The sequence below is a fragment of the Macrobrachium rosenbergii genome, chromosome 13, assembly GCF_040412425.1.
Source record: "Macrobrachium rosenbergii isolate ZJJX-2024 chromosome 13, ASM4041242v1, whole genome shotgun sequence".
In the NCBI taxonomy this organism is placed as follows: Eukaryota; Metazoa; Arthropoda; class Malacostraca; order Decapoda; family Palaemonidae; genus Macrobrachium; species Macrobrachium rosenbergii.
Genome location: NC_089753.1, coordinates 6453612 through 6475160, shown reverse-complemented (window position 1 = coordinate 6475160; position 21549 = coordinate 6453612). Strand labels below are relative to the sequence as shown.

General features: G+C 44.8%; 1 protein-coding gene across 6 annotated transcripts in view; it reads right to left on the bottom strand.

The window, feature by feature from the left end:
- LOC136844872 (coiled-coil domain-containing protein 50) overlaps positions 1-18257 on the bottom strand; it is a 184738-nt gene extending 166481 nt beyond the window's left edge. For 4 of the 6 annotated variants that reach the window (XM_067114134.1, XM_067114138.1, XM_067114139.1 and 1 more), the window contains exon 1: positions 18053-18249. In XM_067114134.1, the coding sequence (XP_066970235.1) occupies positions 18053-18131 (79 nt within the window). In that variant the 5' untranslated portion in view covers positions 18132-18249. Of the gene's footprint in view, positions 1-18052 lie in introns of all 6 variants that reach the window. The other 2 variants (XM_067114135.1, XM_067114136.1) reach the window with 1 other exon arrangement.
- Positions 18258-21549: the final 3292 nt, after the last annotated feature.

The following is a 21549-nucleotide window of genomic DNA, read 5'->3' as shown; positions in this document are numbered from 1 at the left end:
AGCAAGAAGATAAGACTACTGTTTTAATATGATTCCTTGACCAAAGAATATATACAAAAAGGGTGTATAGGCTATACGAGTGTCGGGGCGTACGTGTTGGAGGTCTCTTGCATTTTTACCAAAAAAACAACATTTTTATGACAAAATTAAGTTTTATATATATATATATACTTACCCAGTAATTACTTAGCTAATAGTTGCTACTCGAACGGCTGTTAGAATTCTGAATTCCGCGGCAGCGATTTTGTTGTTTAGTGTAGGTGACTATGCCACGCCCACTTTTGGGGTACGAAAGAGGAACAACATCACCAACACGACAATTTGTTTATGCAAAAAAAAGGGTTGATGCGTGAGGAGGAGGGTGGGCTCCATCCATAGTTATTGGGTAAGTATATATAAAACTGAATTTTATCGTAAAAATGTCATTTTTATATAAGTATCTGATCCAGTAATTACTTAGCTGATTCCACATTGAAAGGTGGTGGGGAATCAGGGACAAAAGCTTAAGTTATAACTGATGAGATAATTGTTACTCCTTACCTAGTAAGAGAGCAGCTGCAGATAGATACTGCCTCTGGTGGTGCTCATCTCAGCCTGTAGCGATGTGGCGTTATGGCCATACGAGCCTCTACTTAAGTGGGACACTTCGCAGCGAAGGAGTACTCCAAAGGCTGACAAAGTACAAGACCAAGCTTTGCGACAAAGGTGTACACCGAAGGCCAACAAACCATACATAACTGGCCCTGCCCTGGGAACAGTACCACAAAAATAATATACCATACAGCAAAGTCACCTACATCATAATTAAACAATGATTAAACGATAAAAACCAAGAACACTACCCAACACTAAAAACTGGTGAGCACTCCAAGTACGTCGTAACCCCCTAGGCTCCCCAAGAACTCAACACCATTTTCAAGGCAAAGAGGAAAGGAAGGGACACTTCCTACACTTCCTCACCCATCACCACGCCAGCTACGGACACAGGTCCCAAGGTACTGTACTTCATTTATCATAAACTGTCTCGATGTTAAGCAAATAGTGCATCGCGAACACCAACCTGCATTTCCAATGAGTTGCCTCCATGATCACAGAAAGAGAAAGATTGTGTTTCAACACTACGGAAGTACCAACTACTCTTACCTCGTGAGCTTTAACTTTCAGTAGCGATAAGTCAGTCTCCGCTAATTGAGAGTGTGCCTCAACAATGAGATCCCTCAAGAAAAATGAAATGGTGTTCTTCAATAAGGGTCTAGAGGGTTTTTTTACCGAACACCAGAGACTACTAAACTGGCTTCTATTCTTCTCCACTGATGTAAATAATACCTGAGGGCATGTACTGGGCACAGCTCTCTCTCTTCCTCTTCCATGCCTAGCATATTCGATGAGCTTGAAATCGAAAACGAAAGGGGCCTTTTTTGTTAGAAATCCTAGCAAAAAGGAGCAAACTGCGTTCCTTTGCGAAAAACCGATCCTTTTGTTTACTGCTTGAAGTTCACTTACTCTCTTAGCTGTTGCTAAGGCAACCAGAAAGAGAGTTTTCCAAGTCAGATCCCTTAGAGAGGAAGAGCACATAGGTTTAAAGCAAGGGTTGGAAAGCCACTTCAGAGCTACATCAAGATTCCAAGAGAAGGAAACCTCTTTCTTGGACTTGGAGATATTGAAAGACTTAATTAGTTCGGACAAGTCTTGGTTGTTCGAGAAATCTAGACCCCTATGGCAAAAAACGGAGCTGAGCATTGCTCTGTAACCCTTTATTGTCGAGACAGATGACCCTTTAGAAGATTTCAAAAAACAGAAGGAAGTCTGCTATCTGAGTGATATATGTTTTAGAGGAAGAGACTTTGTTTCTTCTACACCAATTCCTAAAGCGTGCCCATTTAGCTTGGTAGACATTATTGGAGATGAGTCTACTTTTGGTGATAGCCTCTGATGCTGATTTAGAAAATCCTTTCACTCTGACGAGTCTGTAGACAGTCAAAATCCTATTAGGGCCTGAGAGGACAGGCCTTGGTGAAACTTTCCGACGTGGGGTTGTCTGAGAAGACTTGGAATCTTGGGAAGGAGTCTCAGAAAGTCTACGAGGAGATTGATCTGGTCCAGAAACCACTCCTTCTGCAACCAGTAGGGAGCAACAAGAGTCATCCTTGCATTGTGGTGTGAGCAAAGCTTCCCTACTACTTCTCAAATCATCCCGAATGCAAGAAAGGCATGAAGATCTAGGTTGGACCAGTCCAGGATCATTGCATCCGTCACCCAAAAGAGGAAGGCTGTAGTTCCTGGAAGTTGCAAACAGGTCTACATTTGGTTAACCCCATAATTTCCAAAGGCTGGCACAAACGCGAAGATCTAGTGTCCACTCCATGGGCAGAATTTGCTTGTGATGGCTCAACTCATCCGCCAGGACATTGCACTTGCCCTGTATGAACCAGGTGACTAATCGAGTCTGGTTCCGATCCTCCCAGCATAGCAGGTCTCTCGCTACCTTGCAGAGTGAAAATGAGTGGGTCCCCCCTTGATGTTTGAGGTACGCTAAGGCTGAGGTATTGTCCACATGTACTGCTAAAGTCTTGTTGTGTACCTGCGTCGCAAAGTGTTGCAGACCTAGATGTATTGCCTTCAATTCTCTCACGTTGATATGAAGGCCTTTCTCTTCCGAAGACCACGCCCCCGAGACTTCCAGGTTCCTGACAAGCACTCCCCAACCTAGGTCCAACGCATCAGAAAAGAAGTCTAGGTCAGGGCTCACCGGAACGAGAGACTTCCCTTCCGAAAGTCTGTCTGTGGACCTCCACCACCGCAGATCCTCCTTTATTTCCGGGGTTATCGGAAAGACATGATGGTCCTGATGCACCTTCCGACCCCAGCAAGCTCTTAAACAGAACTGGAGAAGTCTCATGTGAAGTCTCCCCAGTCTTATGAATTGCTCCAGAGAAGCCATCGTCCTCAAGAGACTCATCCACTGGGTGGCGGAGCAAGAATGAAGCGAGAGGAAGAGGTCTACCCTCTTCAGACAGTCTTCTACTCTCTTGAGTGACAGAGAAGCCTGACAACTCAGAGAGCCTATCAGAACTCCCGAAAAAAGAATCTTCTGAATGGGAATCATTTGTGATTTCTTAAGTTCATTATTAGTCCTAATTCCTGGGTTAAAAGAAGAGTCTTCTGTAAGTCCTCAATGCAGCGCTTCTTTGGGGGCGGACGAATTAGCCAATCATCCAGATATGGTGCAATACTCACTCCCGCTAAATGTAGCCAACCCGCCAAAGGAGCTAACATTTGAGTGAAAACTTGTGGGGCCGTCGAGAAACTAAAACAAAGTGCTCGAAATTCATAGATCTGGTCCTCAAAAACGAATACAGGCAGTCCCCGGTTAATGGCGGGCTCGGTTAACAGTGATTCGGTTTTATGGGGCTTGTCTAGCGACGAAACTCAGCAATTTTCGGCGCTGAAAATCGCTGATTTCCGCTTATCAGCACCAATAATTGGGTATTGGCACTGATACATACCTAACAGAGGCACAAAAACCAAAAATCGGTGCTTTTCGGCGCCAATAACCCCAGAAAATCGCTGAAAAACTGCCGAAATCGCTTCGGTGCCAGTAACCCACAAAAATTGCCGAAAAAGCGCCAAAATCACCGATTTTCAATTAGCGGCGATTTTCCGTTATCATCACACCCTCAGAAATGGAACCCTGCCGATAACCAGGGACTGCCTGTAGTAGGTATTTCCTTGAATCCGGGTGAACTGGAAAATGGAAATATGCATCTTGCAGGTCCAGAGAGATCATCCAATCTCCCTGACGGATGGAAGCAAGAACTGAGTGGATGGTTTCCATGTTGAATTTTGTTTTTTCTACAAAGACGTTCAAAGCACTTACACTGAGCACCGGTCTCCAACCCTCTGAAGCCTTGGCCACTACAAAAAGGCAATTGTAAAATCCTTTCAAGTCTGCCTTTTTTACTACTTCTATTGCTTCTTTGCTCAGAAGAGAGGACACTTCCTTCAATAGGGCCGAATACCTCTCCAATCCTATGGAGTAAGCCGTCAATACGACAGGAGTGTTGGTCAATGGCGGATTCTCCTTGAAGGGGATAGAGTATCCCTCCTTTAAAACTTTCACCACCCACTGATCCACTCCTCTTTAGCTCCATCTCTCCCAGAAGAGACGAAGACTGGCCCCTACAGGAGCATGAAGGACTAAATTCTCACTTGTGAGAGGATGATTTTAGAGAAGAAGATTTCTTGATTGCTTGGGGAGCACACCTAACTGATCCTCAGGACCTGGAGCATGATCTCTGATTTCCTCCACAAAACGGCTTTGGTTGCTCGAGAGAAGACGAAGGTTTAACTGAGAAGGCAGACCAGTCCCTCTTGCGCTTCGTCGATTGGGTCAACAAATCTTGCGTTGACTTCTGGTGTAGACTTGCTGCAATCTCACCTACGGTGGGCTGTGGCAACAAATGTTATTTATCCAGAGGGGAAAAAAGGAGAGTTGACTTCTGTGGGGCCATAACGCCCTTTGATGTGAATGAGACCCAAAGTTCTTAAGCACGCCCATGGCATAAAGGGCGGCTAATTCCTGTGAGTCATCTCTAACGGCTTTATCTACGCAGGAGAGAAAATTAAACAGGTCTGAGACTTCATCACAAAAAAAGGCCAGATCTTGAAGCTTCTTGGCAACTGCTCCCAAACACCAGTCAAGAAAACTCAAAACCTCGAAGGACTTGAACAAACTCTTCAACAGATGATCCATCTCCTGTGCTGAAAAGAACGTCTTTGCCAAAGCAAGAGCTGACCTTCACCCCGAGTCAATGAGCACAGAAAAGTCGCCCTGGAAGGAGCCAGCCACTCTCAGGGAAGGAGCTTCTCCCACTGCATACGACAAGTACCATATACATGCGAGATGAGAGGGAGGAACGCTAAAACAGGCTTTCCCTTGATCCCTCTTCTCGGAAAGCCAGTTCTCTACTTGGCGAAGAGCTTCCTTCGATGAAGAAGAGAGAACCATCTTAGGAAGTCCCGTTAAATCCACGGGCTGATTGCTCATCAAGAAAGACAAAGCTGGAGAGGAAGGAGAGGCCAGAGTGAAAAATTTGGGAACTGCTGCAGAAGGAACTTGAGGAATGTCGCATACTGCATAGAAGACGAGTCCTGCTCCCCTTCTTTGTCTTCAGAAGAGATTGGAGACATAATCAAGTCTAATTCAGGAGCTACCTTTGCTGCAGGTTTCTGTAAAAGATGAAGGATATTATCGAGTTTACGTTGCAAAGGCTCAAGAGCTGGGTCCAACGCAGGAGAAAGCTTATCAGAAGCTGCAGGGCACTTGGAGTCTTGAGGGGGCTCAAGCACTTGGGGAAGATCGGAAGCTTCAGGGCGCTCCAACGAAAAAGAACATCCGACCACCTCAGGGCACCTGACAGCATCAGGGTGCTTGGCTGCTTCAGGGAGCTTAACTGCATCAGGGCGCTTGGCCACATCAGGGCGCTTGGCCACATCAGGGCACGTGGCTGCTACAGGGCACTTGTCTGCTTCATGGCACTCATCAAAGCATTCTGCCGATATGGGACATTCAGAGGGAACAGGGCACTTATGCGAAACCTGGAGCTGTTCGCCCGAAAGGTGCATTGAGCTAGAACCTCGCTCCTGGCGCTGAGGAGAGGAGAAATGCTCCGGACTGTCCCACTTGCTACACAAAGGTTGAGGACTGAAGGAAGGCACCCTCATTCTCTTGTAAGGGAGATGTGGGGACTGATCTTTACCTGAGAAACGTCTCTTAAGTGGGCAAGATTCATTGGGGAAGCGACGAAGATGGCTCTTATGAGGCGAGGACTCCTCAGAACTTGATGAAAGCCGATGCACTTCCGAGACGCCTTTCCAGCGGTTGTCTCTAGTCGCAACCTGGGATACAACAGGCTGGACTGAGGGGACGACTGCCCATGGGCAGACCCCTCTGACCTCCCTTGGACTACCAGTATGCCTCCTCTCACGTAGCAGGGAGTATAGCAGGGACCGACGCCTAGGAGAATCAGCGGAAAGAGCAGCCGCCTCCTCCACTGACACTTCACCTTTAGCACTGTTTTCAAACTTGTCCATCAGGAGAGGCACTGATGCCCATAACTGGGCCTTTGTTGGCCCGGTTGAGCTTGGACTCACTACCAGGTTTAAACATTTTGCTCAAACTTCTTCTCAAGGCTGGTGAAGCAATCAGGTTCTTAGAAGTGATGGAGCCAGGAGAAGTGGGGGTATACTTAACTTTTTAGGTGGTTTAGGAGAATTAACTGATGCAGGTGGGGAAGGGTTAACAGTTGGAGAATTAACAGATATGTTAGCCTCGTTCGATCTAGGAGTCAAAGCCTGACTAGCTAATTTCCCGCTGGCTTTAGCGGCTGCTTTCCCCTTCCTATCTCTTTCTAGCTTAGCTAAATGAGAATTCAAAGTTTTCCATTTCTGTTCTCCCCAACCCCTGCACTCGTCAATCGTCAAATTAATAGAGCAAACTTGTCCTCTACAACCGGAACACAATTTTGTCATACAGGTATTGCAGCCTTTACTGCAATACCGGAAACTAGAACTACTAGTGTCGGACATATCCTAACTAGTTGAAAAGTCAAAGTCGTGAGAGTCAAATCCAAAAGAGTCGCTATGTGAAAAAATGCCGAAAAGACTACAAAAATACTTCACCAAGGAAGAAAATTATGAATCCAAAAAACTCTAAAACTGCTGTAACAACACCAGGTGTTGATGCTACAAGCAAGGCGATGTTGTTCCTCTTTCGTACCCTGAAAGTGGGCGGGGCATATTCACCTACACAAAACATAAGAATCGCTACCACAGAATTCAGAATTCTAACTGCCGTTTGAGTAGAAACTCTTAGCTAAGTAATTACCGGGTAAGTTACTTATATAAAAGAAGGGTTTTTCGCTCTTGGCGATTATACCTCTCATAGAAGGCAATGTGTTAATAGTGTCTCTATGTAATATCCGGCACGTAAGCCAGTTAGTGTTGTGTAATTGCAGATATATTAATCTACATTCTGCCCCAATCAGTGCCTTTGAAAAGAACATCTCGAATGTCCGCTGGGCCGAAGCCCAACATTCGTGAATCACCTTGCCTGAAACCTGAGAAGGATGTCACGTGACTCACAATATACGCTCATCGGTGAAGCTCGACGCCATAGTAGAGAGTCAAGTTTCTCAAAGGCTCCGATTCTCTTATCTCCCACAAACTCCCATGCAAAATTGACAAAGTGGCCTACAGGATTACCTGCCTATTTCAACACCTCGATGTTCTTAAAGGGGAACTTACTGACACCCCAAGCAGGGGTTCAGGTGCAGGCTTGCCCTCTACAAGTGCCAGTCAACCTCCCATGGCGAGTGAATGCCCACCCCCGCTGGCCAAATGATCAACTCATTCATTTCCCATCTTCGTGAGTTGCCATGGATACATTAGATATAATCTCTTAGAATATTTTTGGCCTCTAGCAGAACATTCCTCCCCTAAACATGTTCTGCAAAAACTTCAAAGGCATCATTGCATTACAAGAAACACTCCTCTGGCCTCATGACCTGCCATCTGCAATTCTGTGTATGAAGGCTTCAGCACTTTCTTGACCTCATCGATGCAAGTTACAGATCACATCGTAGACAGTCACCCAAAAGGGGGCCTTCTTTCCTGTGGCTCAAATCATGAGACAACATGGTGAATGTGTTGACCTATAGGAGTGACAGATTGCTGGGGCTTCAAGTGACAGTAGGGAACTCTAAGATCCTAATAATTAATGTTTATATGCCCTGGAAATGAACAATTTTTATCAATACTGCATGATCCTAGGTGAGTCACACAGCATTATTCACGATTCTACTGCTGATCATATTTGTATAAAATTGGGGACCTTAATTTTCACCCCACAAAACAATTTTATAACGAACTTACTCGCTTCTGTCAAAATCACACTCTCCAAATTAGCGATGTAATGCTCCTCCCTCCCTCCTCCTATACCTATGTACAGAATAGAACGGACACAATTACAACCTCCTGGCTGGACCATTGCATCACGTCCCCACAACTTCATGATTCTATTGTGACCTGCAACATTCGCTTCAATCTTGCACCGAGCTATGATCACATTCCCTGGCAGGTGTCATTCAGTACCCCATCCCTCCCTGCCATGAACCCGCTAACTGATCGCACACCTGCTGTTAACTGAGATTTCAAAAACCAACAGAAAACCAGATCCTTTAGGGAAACCATGGAAACCAGGCTGCGGTCAATAGTTCAACCGGCAGACGCCTTACTGTGCTCTAACCCAAAATATAGAAATGACCATCAAAGGAGAGATCTGAAAGAATTCTATTTGGACATAATTTCTGCTATACTTGCTTACAGCAGGGATACCTTAAGATCTCGCCAAGGCAACTCTCGTAATATACATTCAATCTCTAAATCCCAAAACTAAAAAGCTATCACAGAGAGTAAGAGATGCTGTGAGTGACAAGGTTATCACAAGAATGTGGGGTGATCACTTCAGCACTATCCTGAATTGCACAAATGATCAAGATTCCCAAAAGGTTGTAGATAATCTCAACTGATAACATTCAGTTTCATTTCGCCGATTGTATAAAGCCAGGTAATATCAGCAATGCCATAAACAACCTACCTAATAATAAATCCCCAGCTGCGATAATCTACCTACTGAAGCTTTCAAATTCTGCCATCCGATAATTTACATATTGCTAGCTGCTCTATTCAATGTGTGCACAATTCACCAGTTACTCCCAGACTCCCTACTCTTAGTTCACTTACTACCATTAATAAAAAACAAGCTAAAGGATGCAACTGACCCTGGCAATTATCGCCTCATTGCAATTACTACAATTGTGTTGAAGATACTTGAGTCTGTTCTTCTAGCGAAACTTCTCCCCTTTCTACTCACACACTACTGACAATCAGTTCGTCTTTAAAGCAAACCGCTCAACCAACACCTGCATCTACATCCTGAAAGAATTGCTGAACTATTACCTATCATCAGCCTCTCCAGTTTTCCTATGTTTTGTAGATGTGAGAAAAGCATTTGACAGAGTAAACTACCTGAAACTCTTCCTGAAGCTCTGCACAAATGAGGCACACCTCTATATCTAATTGGCATTTCATGTTGTTGGTTCTCCACACAGTAATTTTGTGTCAAATGGGGTAATGTATTGTAGTACACCTTTGGCTCCCTAAACTGGCTCCGGCAAGCGGGCATTCTCTCTCTATACCTGTTTAACATGTACACAGAAGCCCTGAATGTCAAACTGAACTCACTCCCAATCGGATGCACTAACAACGAAACAACAATAAACAACCTCTGTTACGCCAACGATATGGTTCTGATTTCTCCATCAGTGCAAGGTCTCCAGGGACTCATCGACACTTGCCGCCAATATGCAGAGGAATTTGATATCCTATACAACGAAACCAAGACCCAGCGTATGTTGCTGCTCCTGAGATCGCTTAAGCATATTGCAGAACCGCAAATTTTTCTCAGAAATGATCATCTGGAATTTGTGCATGAATTTCTGTATCGGGGCCACATTATCACAGATGACCTAAAAGATACAGCAGACATAGAACAGAGGCATCGTTAACTATGTGCAACTGGCAACATGATTGCAAGGAGGTTTGCCTTCTGTCACCAAGACATGAAACTGCTGCTCTTTTGCTCATATTGCTACAGTATGTATGGGTGTTCCCTCTGAGCAAACTATACCCGAGAGACCATGAGACGTATCACTATTGTTCACAATGACATTCTGAGATGCCTCACAAACACTCCTCGCTATCACTCAGCCATGCAGATGTTCACAGAAAACCAACTAGATAATTTGAAAATCATTGTTAGGCGAACATTGTCCAATCTGATCACCCCAACTGAGAAACAGCAGCAATTCACTCATACAAAGCATCCTAAGCAGTGAGGCAAGAAGATCTAAATTGTGGGAAAGGGATAATGAGGCATCTGTTTCTTAAATGACTTATTCTCTGTTTTTGCAATTATGAAGTGTCATCTCCAGAACCTGTATTATTATTATTATTATCATTATTATTATTATATTTCTACGTTTCTTTCCATTACTGGTATTTTTCCTTTTGGGTAGTTTGTCTATCCAAGGGATGTGCCTACAGCACATTAACAATGACTCTAAATGAATAATTGCATTGAAGAAAAGATGTTCAGCGTGCCAAAGTCTACCTGAGAAGTAACATACTTGTTGAGCAGCCACCAAAGGGACAAGGAAAAAAGGTTCAAGGGCCTGTGGGCAAGACCATAGGAAGACAAGAGTGTGGTGTCTATGAGACCACGTCTTGCTTCCAGACCGACAGAAACTTCCGGAATGCGGGGGATGGACCAAGCCATTGACTTCGTGAGCTCTCAGGTGGAAAGTACTGGTATCATCGTCGCCAGCTGCCGAGTACCTCCTTCAATCGCTTCACGAAGCCAGGAGAAAGATGTGTCCTTAGACACTTCTTCCTTGGGAGAGATAGTACTAGCAAAAACGCTGATGACATCCAGGTCAGGAATGTCGAGCCTTTTCGGAAAGTACCATAGCTCCCTAATAGGACAGTAGCCCTTTGTTGGCCGAGCCGGTTGAGCTTCAGACTGTCACTCGATGGGCCGGAGTTCAATTCCCGCGGCCAGCTGATGAAGAGTTATAGGAATTTATTTCTGGTGATAGAAATTCATTTCTCGCTATAATGTGGTTCGGATTCCACAATAAACTGTAGGTCCCGTTGCTAAGTAACCAATTGGTTCTTAGCCACGTAAAATAAGTCTAATCCTTCGGGCCAGCCCTAGGAGAGCTGTTAATCAGCTCAGTGGTCTGGTAAAACTAAGGTATACTTAACTTTTTTTCCCTAATAACGACTGATCTGGATCATCAATACAAAGTCCAAGGAGAAGGGGGACAAGAAGGACTCAAACCCGACAATAGATGCCGTTGGATTCGGAGTCCACTTACGACATCTGAGGAGTTGAGGTATGGATCCCCTTCACCTGTTCTTCCATCTTCTACACCAAGGCCGGAGCAAGATGAGAGATGTTCCTAACAGGGTACATCTCTATCCGACGACTCTCGTAAGGGCGCGTGCAGAGCATGGGACAGGAACCCTAAACGAGAGTCACATGCCACCCAGGGAACAGTTCTGGGACAGCAAGACCGAAGAAGTTTCTCATCCGTAGCTAAATCTCGACTGAGGCGAAGAAGACTACTTCAGATAGAGGACTAGGTTTCAAGGGCATACATTCTTCACAAATGAAAGGGAGAGAAGCAATCCTCGGCGGAGAAGACGAGGAAGTCCAGACTTGAAGAGCGACTTTGAACCGAGAAGGAGTTCCGTCAACAATATCCACCAGCGAAGACGGATCCAGTCCCTGGGACAGTGTTGCAGAGGACTTCAAGAGATATCCAGCTATATCCATTGCCGCTCAGCGAGAAAGCCTATGCTTAAAAGGAAAGCTGCAAGGTCTCCCAGTCCTGAACACACCGGGATGTACTGCCTGAAGAATGGCTTCTTGTGTAGCTGCTACAGGAGGTTGGGTCAAGCAGAACTCTTCTCAATGCCTCGGAAGCAGAGCTATCAGGTTGGGCAAAAGGCGAAGTCTTCCAGTATTTGTCTGTAACTCGGGGTGAGCAATGCTTGTGAACCCCAATCGAAAGACAAATACGGAGGGAAAAACATAGATATCAATTTTTCCCAAAAAGACAGCATGCCTCACCGTAACAGCCCCTGGGTCTGGTACGAAGGAGCGAGAAAACTACCGACTTGTTGTGCAGGGAGGCAACAGAAAGACAGTAGGGATCTCTCAGTTGAGCAGTTTCTTCATGAATCTTCGTGAAGAAAAGAGTGAAGAGCATGTTCCATCCCGATCACTCAAACTCAAGGCCAAGCTCGCCTACCAGTACATCCCCACAGGGAATGCATCTAGCTAACTGAGCTATCGAATGCGCTATTGAACACTTGAGTACTTGTAAATGTCGACAGATGAAACAGGAAGAAAAAACAATTCCTTCATTTGTCGACGAATGTCACTACTGTGGTTTTGTTGTTCAATGAAACCACTGAGTGTCGCAAAACTCACCCTGAATTCTCGGAAGGCCAAAAGGCTGCCTTGAGTCCAGGATGTTGATGAAAAGGAACTAATTGTCTCGGTCACATACCCTCAAGACAAAGTCTTACAGGTGTGTGCCTATTCCTCGATCGGTGAACCCAAAAATAGACACACAATATGAGGGGAATATGCAAGCATATTCGCAGATTCCTTCAATCAAGCATTAGCCTAGCTCTTTCCTCATACTTCGAAGAGGAAAGGACAGAGGAATGGAAGCACAACTCCATTCTCCACCATGGGGTCTGCAAGATGACAGGATACCGAGACAATCAGCTCTACCCAGGCTGGCATTCCCGAATCGGGAGCACAGGAGAGGGAGCAGGATGGAAGTTTGATGAAAAGAAGTGCCGAGACCCAAGGGAAATAGATACTTCTCCTGAAGGAATCCATTCCCAGGTCTCAGCAAAGTCGCTGCCAGCTCCAGAGACTCGATAAGTATCATTTCATCCAGGCATCTGCAGTAGGAGAACTTCTTCCTGGTCGATACTTCCTTTTTCTTCCCTCCTCCCTTATCGAAAAGAGGGTGGAAAGAGACACTTATGCGCACTTTCCTAGAAGGGAAGAAGAGGGCTGTGTGTTCCGCGATCTTCCGAAGCCTGGGACTTCTTAGGAGTTGATGGGGGCTGGCTTGAACTCAAGGTCAAGCCAAGATGACTGAGACCCAAAGGTCTTGGCCATTGTCCAAAAGACAAGGCAGTTCCCTGGTACGAACCTTGATTACTGCGGTATCAGGCAAATCTCTGGAAGAGAAAGGCAGAACCAAGTAAAGGTTCGTTCCTAAGGGTCAAGCCAACTTGGCATTTACGAAACCAGAGATCCGAATTAGGACAGAATCCTTCTTCTTAGAACCACAATTGCCCACAGATTGCCGTCTGGTATAGGAAGACCCGCCCCCGGACAGGCCCATTCTCCAGAATGCAGGGTTCTTTCCAGGAATGGTCGTATCCAAGGAGAGAAAGCCTTAAAGTGAAGGATCGTGGATCCATCAGGAGACTGCCAGGAGGAAACCAGCAGGTGCCCTCCAAGATTGCCGCCTCTCATTGCGGAAGAGAATACCCTTCATGGCAAGGAGAAGCAGAGAGAGAACCCAGTCTGGGTGAGGCAGAGTCAGAACAACCTGCAGTTGGCAGGACCCTCCGAGGCAAGGAGAATTCGTACTCTGTCGAGGCAGGGGGGGAGCTTGGTGTCTCAACCTGAATGAACTCCTTGTCCGAAGAAAAGTATTCATCTGGTCAAGAATGCTCTCGCAAGCAAGGACCGTGGAGGCCCCGAAACTCTCGGCCCCTCGGGAACTGCAAGAGTTGCGAGTGATGAAGATTATTCACTGGGGGAGCCGCGGTCCTGTCCCGTGAATCCTCGCACTGACGAATTGGTGTGAAATTCTCCAAAAAACAAGGGCAATCGTAGCTTGAAGAAGAAGACCCTCGCTGCTTCTGAAGTGTGAAACTCCTGTACCTCTTTCCTTGGAGGGAGACCTTGACAGATTCCAAGAAACCTTCCTCAGCTACCTGGTTGTACTACGAGACAATCGGAGGACCAACACCCAACACGTGCCAGGCAGCCGAACTCCGAAGACAAATTCGTCAGAGCTCTCTTTGTCTGTCTCACGCCCCTCAGAACAACCGAGAGGAAAAGGGAACAGGAGAGGAGAAAGAGTACCCCTACCCGTCCCGCCAGTAAGACCAGCAGGACAGGTGGACTGTGAGCGATAATCAACCGAAGGAGATTATTGCCACATGAGGGAAGAAGAGCGCTCGTGCCGTGGCAAAGCACTTTCCTGGGAAGAGCAGAAAGTTCACTTGAACAGAGCCGAGAACCCAATTCAGAAAAACTGAATGGGGCCGAGCCGAGCTACACCGAACCCAGCCGATCATGTAAACACAATCCAGGGGTGGTATGCGGTGGACTGGGAGGCAGGCGGGGCAAGCCAAGCTGAGCCAGTCTCGCAAACGTGACCAGGGGCTGGGCGAGGCAGGCAAGCCGAGCCAATTGCGGGAACAATCAGAACTGGACAGGGCGGAACTCATCTGCCATGAACTAGTGCTAGTTTCCCGAACTCTAAACTCCTTCAAGGCCGAGGCCCATCAAGAAGAAGGTTTAAAGGGGAATTCTGTATCTGCTATCCTGCATGCTCGAACCCTAAGGTTCAAGACACACTGATGAGACCTGGCCAAGCAACCGAAGCAGCTGACGGGTAGTATCGAGACACCTGGCATCTCGGCACTTTCTCTTGTCCTGTGCCTCTCATCAGGAGAGCGCTCGTGATTCATAGAATTCGAGTGACCTACGAGACCCCCAAAAACTGGGGGCAGCTCCTTTCAGTTTCCTAAGAAACTGAAAAGAGCCAGGCACTGATCCAGTCTTAGACGCAGACTTCTAAAACTGGCAACGAGGAAATGGCCTCGAGAGGCCGCGCTCCCAGCCCCCAAAACACAAGACCCCAGAGGAGAATGCGAATCGGTTCTCGCCCAAGGGCAGGAAGAGCCAACGAGAAAAACTTGTCTCCCAGACAAGAGTCAGTCCCTTAGAAGTCCCGCACGACTCCCAAAGGGAATCGGTTCCCTGCTTCTTCTGGTGTTCAAACCGACAGGATCGAGACACCAGGCTCGGAACCCGGCAGAGCACTGGTAAGCACTCGGGGAGCGCTTGTAGTTCTGGCAGGAAGAGCTGAGACACCCGGGTGCCTCAGCCCTTTCTCTCGCACTGCTCCCGAACTGGGCTGGGGAGAGTACTCTCCAGACCAGATCAGGATACTCAATATTCCACAGAATCTCGAGCACTAGAAGCGGCTCACAAACAAGCACCCGAAGCAGCCCCCATCTTAGAGGTGGAATCTCTAGGAATTGGAACAGGATCACAAACCGGGTCTGCGCACCTGCGGCTCCCGAAACACAAAACCAGGGGTATGCAAATCGGTTCCCTAACCCGAAGGTCGGGAAGGGCCAACGAGAGACCCACTGCCTCCTGAGGAGGCAGTCCCTAGACATCAAAGGGGACCAAGGGGAAAGAAGCAGCCTTCCTCTCCTTCGGCCGACGAAAGGTCTATCCGGTTCGGTTCCCAGGACCTCCTCGAACCTCGGGAGAGGAAGGGAAGAGGCAGCAGAAGACGATATCAAAGATAAGTTGAAAAAGACAGAGGCTTCTTCCACAGGGATACTTCCTTCACCTTCACCCCAACATCTTCTAGAGGATGGTGTGCATGAAACATCATAACCTCCAAGGCAGCTAGGCAGGATCACAACGGAAGCAGTCCAGGACACCACCACCAGGAGAAGCAGCAGGCATGATCAAGACAGCCAATGCAGAAGCTACAGAAGCAGTTTGGAAGGCATGAGCTACAGCAATGGCCAGGAATGTCACATGAAAGTCACCAGCAGCGACAGGAACAATCAGGATGGCTGCGGCAGGAGACCAGGAAGAGCTGCCCAGGAGCATAACACAGGAAACAGCAGGAGCAGATGAACCACAGATACGCTAGAGGTAGTGCCACAGCATACATGAAGGCCAGCAATGACAGCAATCGATCCACATCGGCAGGAAGAGTTGGAACAATCCCGACATGGAGCTATGCCATTCCAACCAGGGACTGTGGTCGATCCCGAAGCAACACTGAATGAATGCCGGGACTCCTTCATAAAAAGATATCCCAATTGAGATATCCAGCCAACTACTGCTGTGCCTGCAATGCTCACTGTCAGCCTGAAAGAAAAAGCAAAGATGATTAGTAAAAGGAGACTCCTCTCACTCTGAGAGGAACTGCCCTACACAGCAAGAGAAGGCCCCTTAGAAGGGGTTGCCCTGACTGCGCCCCCCGCCTCCAGTCATCACCCGACGAGCAAGCGAGGAGGGCATAGGAGAGATGAGGAAGAACCTACAGGGAGAGAGAAGGAAGGAGGGGAGGCCACCAAGGGCGCCATGGAAGCAAAACTTACCAACGATGCCCACAACCTCCCCCCGGCAACTCTATAGTGCAGGCGGCGAAAACAACACTCAGCACAAGTAGAAAGGAAAAAGTCATGCCCTTGTACACAGAGGGCAGGAGCCCAAGAAGGGGAGCGAACTCTTACGTCCCGATCAATATAGGGGAACGAAGATATTACGTACCAAACTAATATCTCCAAACGTACAAGGGAACGCCTTCAGTATCTAAATAAAGGACTACTCGGTTATGCCCCTCTGAATACACCCTTGGCCGTCAAACCCAAGGCCCAGATGCAGGGGAACAACGGCTTACGCAAGGGTATCACAAATCATAGGTTTGCATTGATAAATATCAAACACACGCAATATATACACAAAAATGCAGAAAGATCCCACCGGGATAATAAAGAGCATAACGACAGTCAGACAAAGAGATCCGAAAACACGTCTGCAACGCATCACAGCCAAAAACAAACTGGAATGTTTACGTCCGGGCGGGCAGGCGGGTATTCCCACCTACCTAACGGTAGTTATTGCCTAACCACCTTCCTCAAGAATTTAATGGCTGTGTCCAGCTTTGCCGTAATTCCTAATGCAAAGGACAGATGGTTTGCATATCGTGTTGGACCAAATGATGATTTGGGCCTAATGCTGTTAAGGAATTGCCTAGGCCACTTCACCTGCCCGAGTAGGTGAGCTAAAAACTGAGGGGGGGGGGTCCAGGGGGGCAAAGCCCCCGCCCAAGTCAGGGAACGGCGCCCTAAGTCAGGTTAGGTTGGGTCCGGTTAGGTTAGGTCAGGGCACGTTATTCTAGGTTCGGTTTGGTTTTGGTCTGTTTGTTAGGTAGTATCCGGTGCCGAAGCACGTGTCCAAACGCAATGCTAGTCCCGCCGGTCGGAGCGACGGGACAAGTGGATGTAATGTAGAGGGTCACTTTGTCAATAAGGAATAATGTTTACGTAGGCAAGCCTCTTGTATGCAGACTAGTGGGTCAGAAAATCAGGAATTACATACGTTACGGGTGGTGTATACCTGTCTGTTCCTTCCCCCACCCAAAATCCCGGTTCCCAACAGGGTCGCCCTTACCATTAGTGGTTTTCCTGTTGTTTTTTTTTTTTCGTTGCACCACCGTATACAGCAGTGATTTTATTACAAATATCAAACACATTAGGAGCTTTTTTTGTTGCATTTTCTAGAGCTTTATTTTGGTGGCAAATTGGGTGTACCAAGAACATTCACAGGTTCTTTCCTTTTTTTATTATTACTGTGAATAATATCACTGTCAAGTTTTGCAATTTTCAATTTTCGTATGTATTTAGCCTTCTGGACCTGACTTCTGTAACCACCTACGGTCCCTGGCTGGAAATTAATCGCCTGCAATCTGTATTTTAAATTGTTTTAATTTTTAATAATTTTTTTTACTATTATTCTCCATAATATTACTGTCATTACCATTATTATCAAATCTATTTTTTCTACTTCTTCAGCAACTGTGTGGATACTGCCAATTATTAATTGTATCATGTTACCTTATGTATCTAGATTGTGTGTATTGTATTTGTATAGCCTATTCCATGTATATGGACCTGAGCTGCAATAAAGGATATTAATATTATTATTATTATTATTATTATTATTATTATTATTATTATTATTATGCAGTACAGGTGAGATAATTTGAGAAATTTACTGAGATATTGGAAATTTTACCGCCTTTGTTTATAATTTTGATTTCATCCCCGAGAGACTGGTACTTAACACGGCATCCTACGGAACTTAGTTATGCTAGCCACAGAAATTATTCTACTGAAGAAATCATCATAGAATACTAGTCTATGGCTACCATTCAACAAACTGTCTACAGCTAGTTTGAGTTTAGGACACGTACTGAAACTTATTCAGCTTAGGCTAACAAAGAAGTCGCTTTCCCAGGCGCGACAGGTTAGACCAAGCTTCAGTCAATCAACCATTCACTTGAATTACCTTCATTAACTCTCCCACGCTGAGGCAAATCTTCAGGGAGCTTCCCATCTGACATAGCTTGTACTTGAAATTCTGCCATCGTGTCTAATTTTTCCCTTCAGGCGGTTACAACGGTCTTCTTTCCACGCAAGAAGACCTCAATTTACGGGAAATCACCTGCTGCAGCCACAGCTGCTTCTCCCACGATAGTTTGTTTTGTTTTGGTAGCGTGAACAATGTTACCATAATCACTACGAGCGAGCTTCGAGAATAAAGATACCAGATACCACCAGAAAGGTATTTCCTTCAATATATTATTAACTTAACACCAATCATAACATAGTATGTAGAAACTCTATAGAAACATGATATATTCTCTATATATATTATTCAGTTTAAACGTCGTCAAATTACATTTGTCGCTTAACTGATAACACGTGAAATTGCAGCACATAGACACGTAAGAGGTTGATTGGCTAGAGTAATTTGATATACATTTATTATAAAATCAGTTTATGATTTTTGCATCAAAAAACTAAAAAAATTCAATGAAAATTAAATCGGAACTAGTCACCTACATAAATGTGTAACTTAGTTAATTTTGTAGTTTGACAATTATCGTCTGCCACCTGTCGTGCACTATTGGCAACAATGTTTAAATAGTAAGTTTTAGTATTTCATTGATGAACAACAAAGCCGTTAAAATATTAATCTAATTCGGTTACTGAGGTCACTGGCGCAACAGATTCTCTGGCTACTCTGTCACAGTTTCGAAAACTGGATCCGGGAATTAACTTTTAGACAAGCTAGACATGCTCATCTGATAGCCAAAGCAAAATTAAACAAAAGAATACGGTAAATCTAACACTGACGACAAGCAATCACGTATTTTCATTTAAGATATTACAACTACTTTTCTTTTTCAAAGAGTGCAATGATGAAATCTTGCTCCGAAATCTGATGCTTTACACAATGTAGGTCACTAGTACGTCACGATTGACTGGAATTCATTCCTCCTTTCTAATCTGGGTCCAGAAGTGTGAGACTTGCTTTCTTGGTTTCCACATTTTCCCAAAGCCTTTGTTTTCATAAATCAAATACTTTCTTAACGTCAATTTTTTTTAGTGGAGAGGATAATTGTGCATTTGGTAGTTTCAAAAAGAACGTGATAAATACAAGTAATGTGTCACTCTGCTCATTGGTATATCCGTGGAAAAAGCTGTGTATGAACAGTATGATGTACCGAAACCCTGAAAAAAGATTAATAGAAAAAATTGCTGAATTCAGCTGTTATCATCCTTTTGGCATTTCCGTTTACTCATACGTGTAGGAACTTGATTATTCCCGCTAACGGACGAGTAAGCGCTATCACAGGAATACAAACAACTAACGTGAAGAGACAAAGAGGTAGCTAAAATAACCGTTAGGTATACTCGATTCGTAAGGTTCCACCTGTGATTTATCCCTTGCATCTGAAATATGCTCGCTCTGTTCTGCTGTTTCCCGAGTATTACTGTAACCCACTGCTGCTCACAGCAGACCCCTTCTTGTAGAGTTGTAGAGAACTCTACCATATACCAGCCACAATGTTTTCAAATAAAGATTGCATCCTATTTCACACACGCTACGCTTCCTTTAAGATTTTATGAAATTTAACCTCTATTTGTTTAGTCACGTTATCAAAATCTCATTTCACGGTGCAGAATTTGGAAGAAAAACTGTTTGCAATGAAAAGAATTTTATTCAGATTCAATACCATGGCAACATATGATAGTATACTACATACAAATGCATATTTGAAAGTTCTCAAGAGGCTCATGTAGGCTAGCCTACTGCTACTGAAACCCGAAGTCACTCAAGAGGACTGTTTACAACTTTATTTATAAGGCAACCGGCCGTCAGAGATATAAGAAATCCATAGGAGGTTCCATAAAACAAATTCACCGAGATCTTAGAAAAGGCTCTCTCTCTCTCTCTCTCTCTCTCTCTCTCTCTCTCTCTCTCTCTCTCTCTCTCTCTCTCTCTCTCTCTCTCTCTCTCTCTCTCTCTCTCAGTAGAACGTTGTAAAGTAAGTCACAGTTATGGAATGAGTACACAGTACCCACTACATTCACCTTGAAACCAGAGTATGTTAGTAAAGTAATATCCCTTCCAAAACATTTGAGTCAGATCCTTGTGGTTTTTCAAGGTATCAAAAGTAATCTTTTACATGACAAACAAAATTGAACCTTGTTACGTTTTTATTAATTTTAGAATACTTGGCAAAATATGTTTTATTCAATTCAAAACGTGACGTGATGTATATTTTAACTGCGATATATATATATATATAATGTGTGTGTGTGTATTACAGTAAATTTGTGAATTCCAGGGATTTCATGAAATCCCTAGGGAGTTTGTGAAGTGAACAATTCACTTGGGAACATTTGATCCGCAAGGGCTAGTGGTAAACACGGGGAAACAATGACTCCTCTACGCTGTTTTGCCGCGTTTAGTATTAGCCCCTGGGGGCAAATTTATTTCGCCGTGTTTAGTACTAAACACTGCAAAACACATTTGATGCCCCAGGAGCTAGTAATAAACACGGCGAAGCAATGTAGATGAACTACTGTTTCCCCGTGTTTAGTACTAGCCCTTGCGGATCAGGGGTTACCATGCGAATAACTTATTCCACAAATTCCCTGGGATTTCATGATATCCCTGGATTTCACATATTTACTGTAAATATATATACATATATATATATATATATATATATATATATATATATATATATATATATATATATATATATATATATATGTGTGTGTGTGTGTGTGTGTGTGTTTGTGTAACTAATGAACACATGAGCATGTGTTTCACATAAATTGATTTCTTACACCAGGATCGAAACCCAGTCTCTCAGACGACAGGCCGGGCCATTACCAATTGAGCCACACAAACCATAAGAGTTCTTCCAACTTTAGTACTTCTGTACCTGAGGTTTTTCGCTGGTAGGCTGCTGCCTATGTGTAAAATTCGCTGGTTTGTTAAGCAGCAGCCTGCCTTGGAAAAACTTCAGGTACAGAAGTTCTCAGGTTCCAACTTCTTTTATGACCTGTGTTAGTCAACTGGTAGCATCCTGGCCTGTCATTTGAGACTGGGGTTCAATTCTGCTGTGAGGCAGAAATTTATACACACACACACACACACACACACACACACACACACACACACACACACACATATATATATATATATATATATATATATACATACATACATATACATACCCATATATACATGGGTTCATAAGTGATTCACGAAGATTTGGAACATGATGAATGTATAAATAAAGGCAATGCCACGAAGGAAAAATGAAACAACAAAGTGGTTGCTAGGCTTTTTGACACATGGTCCATCATTAGCAGACTGATGAAACATATAAAAGTAAGGTAGCGAGAAAACTTGTTTAATTGACAGATGACACACAGATATCCCTGAAGATGGGAATTTTAAGGAACAGATGTACCTGGAAT